The 9765-nt window shown below is 37.7% G+C and overlaps 1 protein-coding gene across 1 annotated transcript in view; it reads right to left on the bottom strand.

Annotated features, from left to right (window-relative positions):
• The window catches only part of LOC104623633 (arylsulfatase B-like), a gene marked incomplete at its 5' end in the record, with an annotated part of 32509 nt that overhangs the window by 20142 nt on the left and 2602 nt on the right, over positions 1-9765 (bottom strand). Inside the window, one exon of the mRNA XM_010290779.1 lies at positions 3408-3478. Within this exon, the coding sequence (XP_010289081.1) occupies positions 3408-3478 (71 nt within the window). The remainder of the gene's footprint in view (positions 1-3407; positions 3479-9765) is intronic.

Below are 9765 nucleotides of genomic sequence, written 5' to 3'. Positions count from 1 at the left end.
TTCCCTCCGCCACCCAGGATAGTCTGAAGGCTGATCTGGCAGAAGACTGTTTGTCGCCATGTGATTTTCCAGATCCAACTCAAGGGAAGGAGGAAAGCATGGGAGAAAGGAAGAGGACAGGCTGGCCATCTTGGACATAGCTCACCACCAGACTGTCTTCGCTACAAAGACTGCAACCCACTCCCCTCCTCATCCTAGTTTTTGGAGATCCCACCCTAGTTTTTCACTCCACCGCCTCCCCCGTTACACTACCACAATTGTAGGTCTGCATTGCAAACCAGATCAGTTCACTGAGAGAAAAGATTGTTTTTAACCCCAACCACTCCACTGGTCTGCCACAGGTCAGACTGAGGCTGCAGGCAAAGACTGCGGTGAGGGACAGGAACCCCTTCATTAGCACTGAAGATGACAAATGAGGAATTACAGTCAAAAGCACTGCAATACGTTTCACACCACTGGAAAGGTTTGTATTTGAATGAAGAAAGTCTGCCCTCTGAGAGAGACAAATACCACTTGAAAGAGTCAGTGAAATGAGACCTGTCACTGTTTTTTGTGAAATGGAACTGCAGACAAACTAGTTTACAGTGTTTTCCCTCTTACGCTGTTTCGTATTAACAACAGGAGAGAAGTACAGTACTTACTTTGATACAAGGCTACTGTAGGGCTATAGTATTTACCACTGGACATGAGCTCCTGAAAAAGGGTAAGTAGGTGCTGATCAGTAGATTCATGAGATCTGCTGAATAACCCTGGCTGATGCCTAGAGGTTAGACACCAGTGCTCAGTCTGAGAACTTGAAAATTTGTATGATGGTACTCCATGAGTGGTAAACATGCAGGTCAAGGGCAGCTCTAACAGACCACAGCGGCAAAGATGTAGTTAGCTCTGTAGTCAAGATAGCATATCCTACCTTTAACTTAACATTCTGTTGAATACTTGGCAGTAACAGTTGAGTTGACACTAAATTAATTATGTCTTTTGCACAAATACTTCCTTGAAGGAATGCTTATTTTGGTGTAAAAAATCTGAACAAAACAAAGCTCAGTTTTCCTATTTCAGTCAAAAGAAATCAATTAATTACATGAGACATCACATCATTCGTGCTACTAAAAATATATAGTATCAGTTTATTCAGAGCGAGATGAAGATAAATGCATCCATTAAATAAAAATATTATGCTGAAAGAATGTATAAATTATATGCAACATCTATAATTATTGTTATAATTCATATAATTAATTATAATTATATGAATGTATAAATTATATGCAAAAGCACTCGAGTTCAGGAACCTGCTCCGAATGCAAGTACAACAATAACTTAATGCCGAACGTGTGCACAACTACAACAGTACAGTGTCATCCTTAATAATATTATGATCAGAACTTGCCTTATTATTCACAACATCCTGAAAATTTTTTTGATTGTATTTAACAGTATCTTGAGATTTAATTTCCTCTTAGCTCTTCCGTCATACTCTGCAAACCCAAAGATCTGGCTAGTTTGTATCTTCCATTCATTATTTTACATTCTAATTCAATTTATACTCAGTTTCCACAAATGAAAAACAGACATGAAGTAGAAATCAGCTAAGTTACACATATATCCATATCTATACAGTTCCTCTTAACAACTCAGATTGCTAAATAGAAATTTTAATCCTTATATGACAAAACAATTTCACCATCTGGGTCAAAAACAGATTCATAAATAATACAATGAGTCATCCTGCAAAGCACAAAACCATTCCAACTTCCAGTTAACTTATAAGAAATTAAGCATGTTATGACAACAGATAAAGTAGAAAGAAAGCTGGATTTTGTGTCCGCAACAGTGGACTATAAATTAACATGCTCTGTTGCATTACAAACAGTATGTTAATTAAAAGAACAGTGATCTGAAAAAGTACAGCTTAATGTATATTTTGTCATGTACAACAGTGATACATCTTGTCAAACCTATCAGAAATGCCATACTTACTCTCAAATCCTTTAAGAACGGTATCATAAAATCAAAACTAGGAAAAATGTAACATATGCTAATTTGGAGGTCAGGTCTCCCTGTTCCAGAGCAAAAGTTCTATTACGTGGGAAAGTAAAACAGGTGGCAAAAAGTAACTTGTCAAAATTATACAGCTTCTACAGCTTCTGCCCAGCTACCCCACTCCGTGCCCACATCTCATGCAAGGCACACAAAAAGTAAGGACACGCTATGTGTAGCAAACAGTGAAGTATCATCAGAGTATGGCATCATGGAAACAATACAGGGAAGTATTTCCTGAGCTTAGGCTCCTGAAAAACCTCCTCTGCTCATTCCCCTTCTACTTACACCAGGAATTTGTCTACTCAAACAACTCTGCTGAGCTCAATCACAGAAGTTCCCACAAGGAAAAGGTGGTCTCTGAAGTATTCCTGAGAATGCCACATCAGGGCATAACGTTGTACAGGAATGCTATGATGCACTGAGCATCCTTTGAAGGGAAATTGCTACACCTTAATTCCATCAGTATATAGGAATTATCTGCAGGCAGAGCTGTCCAGCAAGCACTAGATAGGCACAATGTTCCTCCTTCTGACGAAAACATCACAGAACCAGATGTGCATTGCAGAAGTTCATCATACCCCTTTCCACCCAGTTACTACAGCACAATGGGTATCTTGCAGGCAAATTATCACTGTCCCCACTCTGCTACTTTTCCTCTGCCTGGATTTATTTCTTCATTTAATGAAATGCAGAAATGCTATAAAAACACTGGAAAGGACCTGTTCCACTGTTCTGCATGAAAAAAATAATGAAAAGTTTGTAGTCCTTAGCAAACTAATAAAGTTGAATCATAAAACAGACAGTGCTTAAAGAGCCATAGAATTGGCTTAAGCTCCAGTTCATGTGATTATGGCATTAAAGATCCAACCCATGTGACTATGGAATAAAAGCAAACCCAAGGCTTGGAACTTCTCAGCTTCTCAGAAACTCAAGTCTTCCATTTGCAAGGTCATACTATACAGATGTATCAAGACATGCTAGGGTGAGCAGTTCATTGGGAGCTACTGGCCAACCCAGAGCACTGAAGACAGCATTTGGTAGGATTTTTTTGGCAGTGTGCCTCCCTATGCACCTCACGCACATGGCTGCACCTCAACATTTCCATGTCGCAGAGTATTTTATTCATTACTCAGCAGAGCTTCAGAGCTCTCTCAATTAAGAAGCGCGTGTTGGTCATGATTCAGTAAGTACTTACAGCACCTGGGGGATGATGTCTCTGTATTTTTAAGCTATTTACTTAAAAGCAGAAGGCATCCTACTCTATTTTGTTTCACCTAGCAGGAAATACTTCACTTAAGGAAAAGGAGTGTTCAGAAGATAAACTGTATGTTTAATAACTCTTGAACAATCAGTAGCATACTCACATGGGAAGTCATCCACAAACATGGGGTCTATGTTATGCAGCAGCTCCACTCTGGGGGAAGGTCTTCCTTCACTAGGAGAGATTTCAAAAGGAGATGTTAATTTCCTTCTACAGGTCATTAGGATTCTGCATGTTTTATTTTAAGGTTTTTGTCATCCTCATACAGAATGAACTTATAACCGTAAACTAATTGCTATCAGCTCTACAATTACCTGAGAGGGGGTTGTGGTGAGGTGGGTGTTGGTCTCTACTCCCAAGTAACTAGTGACAGAACGAGAGGAAATGGCCTCAAGCTGCGTCAGGGGAGGTTTAGATTAGATATTAGGGAAAATTTCTTCACTGAGAGAGTGGTCAAGCATTGGAAGAGGCTGCCCAGGGAGGTGGTGGAGTCGCCATCTCTGGAAGTGTTCAAAAAACGTGTGGGCGTGGCACTTCGGGACATGGTTTAGTGGGCATGGTGGTGTTGGGTTGGTGGTTGGACTTGATGATCTTAAAGGTCTTTTCCAACCTTAATTATTCTGTGATTCTGTGAACTTTAATCTGAATGCTCTTTTCCAGCCTAGTAGCAACAGCTTTTGCCCCTATCAGTCTTCCCTGACTTCACTGATGTTTAGTGAGATTATTGACAAGTTTACAAAATACAGAATTGGCCCTACCAAAGCAGGGGTTTACAATAATCAATTTTAAAAATCAAATTTTGCAGGTTCAGCTGGCATGGCACTTGCTATGATCTCTGCATACCTGAATGAGTGCTGAAAGTATTTTGGCTGAGTGTCTCAAAAAAACACCAGAGGCATTGCCTACCCCTCAAAAAAAAAAACCATCTTCAATTTGTAATTGAGGTCACAAGGATTACTTAGATACTCTGAACCTTCTTGTGGAAAAAAAAAATCATCCCTCTTTCTAGCCATTGACTACATAGGGATGGTGTGGAATGAGCATCTGAACTTACCCATAACTCTTCTAAATTAAGTAAATCCCAGTCCTAAAAAACTCAGTAAAAGAAATTTACTCCTTATAAAGGGCAACATGAGTAGGAAGACATAATTAGAAAGAACCTTGGCTACATCACAACACAACAATATTTTATTATTTGACAGTGAACCTAAACATATCTTTTTAGAAACTTACAAATAACTTAAATTGTTTTCTTTTTGTTAAGCGGCTTCATTGTAAGACTCAAAAATTCAGCCAGGGTCCCTAAACCATTTGACATTAGAAATGAGAAAATCAGGTAATATAAAACTTAGTGGAAACCTCAAAAATGGCTGTTATTTTAATATATAAAATATATAATTAAACAATATTTTCCTCTAATTTAAAATTTTCAATAACAACTAACTAAAACAAATATTGTTCCATTATATTTCTAAAACTGTTTCTGGATGCTACGTATTTTGCATAAATACAAAATTATCAAGGAGGATTTGATGAAAGATTAAATGTATTCAGATAATGCAGCCTTGGAGTAGTACCAAGGAAGTACAATAATTAACCAACAGTGTTAGTAATTCAGTGTATAAAAACCGCCACAAAAATGTTTTTAACAAAATGTGTGTGAAAGATTAACTCACACACACAGACTCCTATCTATAGCAGTCACACTCTTAACTAAGGAATGCCTGGCCTTATTAACCAAATTTTATCTTAGATTTAGTAGACTCCTAGACGCTCCACCTACAGCTGTGGTCGAGTGCCCCTTTTGCCATCTGTTCATAGGTAACAGGATCATGAACCAGTTAGCACAAGTTAAACTAGGATGCGAATTTGCAGCATGTGAATGACTCTGCAGTAACTGCTTGGGGGGTTAAAAAAATTTTTGGGAATATTTTTTGGGAAAAATATTTTTGGGAAAAATCCTTATTTTTCAGTTTCTGGGCTGTATCTAGATTTTTCAGTATCCTTTTAAAACAAAGCAAACACCAGAATTATGCTAAGTAATCTAGATCTTCCACCAGGGTCAAATATAGAAGGAAGAAGTAACTTACTCCTATGTGTTTCTCCCGCTTATACATCCAATATTCATATAGTACCACGTTAGGAGAAAGCCAGAACCAAGGATGTTCATGCTGTTCAGGCAGACTAGTATTACCATCATATCATTAAAGGTAATTTCCTTTACGGCTTTTAAACTAGAGGGTGGATATTGTACAATAAACATGGCTACAAATGTTATTGTGCAGCAGTTGGAACACAAAATGTAAAGATTACACCAGCGCTCATGTAAGATTTTCATGTTGCAGTTGTCATTTTTATTGAATCCATTTTTTTCTGGGGTAGAATATTGGTGTTCGTAACTTGGAAATGTGATTTATATATAATCACGAGATATGGTCCCTGAAGCTTATGGCTTTACTGTATTAAGTGCTGTAGCACTATCAGCCGGCACTGAACTGCTTGTTTAGTTTGGGTGTTAATAGCCAGAGAAAAGAAGATCACACTGTACGTTGAAGAAAGCGGCTGGCTGAGAGAAAAGGACATCAGGAAGACAGAAGCAATGTCCTGGGGACAGCAAGTAGAGAATTTACACCTGCAACGGAGCTCCCTTTCTCTGTGCCTACACTCTGTCCCCCTCCCCACTGATGGAGCTCCATGCTGACCTTAGTTCCCTCAAAAGACACAACCTCAACAACAGATTAACCATGGCGGATGTTCTGCCAAGGACATGTTGTTATCAGGAACAGAGTCTAGCCAACAGAGCTAGAATGAGAAAGCAGTAAGATTCCCTGGGGAATCCTGCCTTTGTATTTTAGTAACTTCCAGTGCAACCATATCTTACAATGCTCTAATTTTAGAGTCTTTATTTTTAGACTCCAATATTCTAATACATTACTCCTCTCCCTAAAAATAAGAATTACTTCTTTTGCGTGGTTATTATTCTACCATGTGTGATTGACTATTTAATTAAGCAGCTACAAGGTATTGTTTTCCCAAAAAGTCAAGTCCTCTATGTAAGAACATCTTGATGAAAACATACAAACTAACTTCAGAGCTGGTATGAGAATCAGCAAGTTTGTGCTGGCAACATTGCTCTGTTTTCTGCTTTGCAAATTTTTTAAAACACACAGAAACATCTATTACTCCTTAGGAACGTGAACAAACATCCGCATGCAATCTTTCGCTTTTTTTGTTGATGTTGTTAAATATGCAGAAGGTGTCCTTGGGAAGGAATCCAAGGATTTTCAGGGTAAATATGTTTATCTTGCACAAAAACATCCTCGGTGTCACTCCGCAAAATCTGAGCCTTTATAGCCTTGCCATATATTGTACTTCTCTGGGTTATATCTGTACACGCTTTCCTAAAATGGTTATATTTCAGATATGCTGGAAATAAACATTACTCTCAGCTTTATGTCACTCTTTCTTCAGCCTTAATTTATACCACAACAATGAAAAGTTTTTTTCAAACAGCTGTTTAATTCCTAAAATTAATGTAACCATTTGATACACAAGAATTCAAGTTATCTTGTTTCATTTACTCATGTAGTCAATTCTGGTATTTCCAACATTACACAAATACAAAACGGAAACTTGCCCTGCAAAATCTATGAGTAAAACTTGAAAACATATGCTTGCTAACAAGCTTTGAAGAAATATTAGTATTTTTTACTGCATTTTATCCTGAATCTCTCAGTTCCTATCATACTGCTTCATGTACTGTACGGTTTGGTTGCCCATTTTCCTGCTAACACAAAACAAAATCTTTTTTCTGAGCACAGACAACCTAGATCAGTACTGAAAACAAAAATATATCAAAACAATGTATCAACCAGGGCAAATTTATACATAAGTAAAATTATTTTGCCTCGTGTCTCTATTTCAATAGAGTAGCAAGCATCTGGAGAACAGATGTTTCCTAGAAATGCAAGTGCCTTTTGAGATACTTGCTCGGAAACATGCAGTATGGTTTAGACACCTTGACTGGTTGCATTTTAGTGTTTAATTTTAATTAAACATGAATTCTCCATTATTTTTTCTTGGTATTCTCATTTACTATTTTTGTAAAATAAATTAATGATATTACCCTATGTTTTTAGATGTAATCTCTAATATGTACATGGTGTTAGAGGTTCCAGCAATGTTGTAGTTTTACCTGTGGTAATCTGAGGTGTTAGAAAAGTGCAGCCTACTATGATTTATGTAGAAGGCTTATACCTGAGATTGCAATGGTCTGATGGATATCCAAAGATGGGTTGGTACAATGCTACTATCATAAGTTATTTTCAAAAAGAAGCTGGAAACATTAAAGGGGAAGTTAAATCTAATTCCAAAGGTACTTGGAGGAAAATGAAGTTTAGGAACAACTGGTCTGAAGATACACTGCAATAAAATTTTGGATGGAAAAGCTTTTGTGGTGGCCTACTATCTTTTACTGTAGAAAACTGTAGCAGAAAGGTCAAGATTGTCATGAACGAAGAGTGGGAAGACCTGCATGTGGAGACAACAGCACAAACACACAGGCAGGGAAAGGGGTCTCATAACAGCCTGTGTTAATGACACTCGCATTAGGTCAGCAGGACCCCAACACATCTAGGCCAGTTTCACAGGACAGAGACATAGGGAGACAAAACAATGATGTCACCTGGTGACTCTCAGAGGTGGGACAGTACAGAGAAGCAACACCAAAAGGGTACAAAAAGGCATAACCAGAACCTGTGCATGGTCACCAACCTAAGAAGAACATTCAAGGTGTTAGAAGAACTTCCTAACTGGCGTCCCTGGACTTCTGCGCAGTCTCAGCAGATCCTGGGCCTAACATCTGATCACAAGCATCGTGGTGCCTGGCTGCCAGATGGCACCAGGGCTTGAAAACCCCTGCCCTGGTGCCTGGATGCTGGGCAGACTTCTTAGAACACCCACCTTTTGGTGAGTGAGAGCGTCAGATTGTGAGAGTGAGAGTAAAACCTGCTTTATTTCAGCTTCTATTTTAAATAAAATCACATTCCTCTTCTATTAAGTCTCTCATTGATACAGTATTAAAACAGTATTTCCTACACTACTAGGTCAGCAGATCAAACTGGGAAAAGCAGACAAGCTTTTGAGTTCAAAGTCCCTATCAAAGAGCTTTTAAGTAGCACGCAAATTTTTACCTAAGAAAAGGAGTTAAAACAATGAGAACAAGAGCATTGTACTTCCTCAGTTTCATGCATTGTATGAAAGAAACTTAAAGTATAGCTAGCTAAAAAGAATGCAAAAGAAGATGTTTTTGTCCACAAGAAACATGTGCTCATGAAATTTATCTTTTCATGCCATTTGCTCCTAACCATTAACTTTCTTCTGGTTCTTCATGTCAAAATTAAATAGAAGAGGCATGAAATGAACAGTGGTACACACATGTGTTCTTCAGCACTTCTATTTACTACAAGAACTTAATATTCATCCAGTCAGTGTCATGTTAATGCAATTCTTAATTTGGACTACCAATAGTGTTAAAATCATTACAGAAAGTTCATTTTGGTCTAGGATATCAGAATTTCTATTTAGGTTTTCAGAATTTCTATTTAGGATTTCAACATGTATATATAATTTCAATATTTTATATAACGATCTATATTAGGATTTATATAGTTATATTTAATTATTTTCAGAATTATATTTTTCTATTTATTATATAAATACGATATTAAGAACACATCCTTTGAAAACTGACTGTTTTTCAACAGAGATCAGACAGATACTGGAGTGGATCCAATATTTTTGTGACTTCTGGGAGTACCTTCATTGTTTCATGTGCTCTTTTGAATATCTAAATCAAGGTTCCAAATTTATAACCTTTTCCCCTCTAATTACACACATATGAAACAGTAGGCTTAGGATTATAGTCCACAAAAGAACTCCAACAACAAGCCCACAAGAAGCATATGCAGCTACTCGTATTAAATTGGGCTGAACAAAATACAGATGTAACACAGTGATTGGCTATTAATTTACTTTTTTCAAATGAGGTAGAATCTTAGCAAAATTTAATTTCACTCATTATGAGCAACGTATTTGAACTTTCCATCAGATGTCACCAAAAGGGCACTGTGCCTTCATTGTTTGCTATCCAATATTCAAGTGACCTTTTGAGTTATGACCATGAAATTTAATACACTCATTTCTCCTGATTTCATGGGAAGATCATGTGAAATTTGACATTTTGGCTGCGAGGTCAGCCAAAGAGCAGCCTAACAGTTCACAAAACCTGACTTTTTTCTCCCCTCTGGACAGAGGCCCTCCAGTTGACAATACTGAAAATATTGGAGGTCACCTGTTTCCTAGTAGTTCCAGTAAACATTGCATTCAGTTCCTCCACGAAGAGATATGATTCAAGTGCCAGGAGACTGCAGGGGATGCAAAGCTGTACCTATCCTTCCCCA

Source organism: Phaethon lepturus, unplaced genomic scaffold (assembly GCF_000687285.1).
Source record: "Phaethon lepturus isolate BGI_N335 unplaced genomic scaffold, ASM68728v1 scaffold10317, whole genome shotgun sequence".
Taxonomy (NCBI): domain Eukaryota; kingdom Metazoa; phylum Chordata; class Aves; order Phaethontiformes; family Phaethontidae; genus Phaethon; species Phaethon lepturus.
This window is presented reverse-complemented; position numbering and strand designations above follow the sequence as displayed.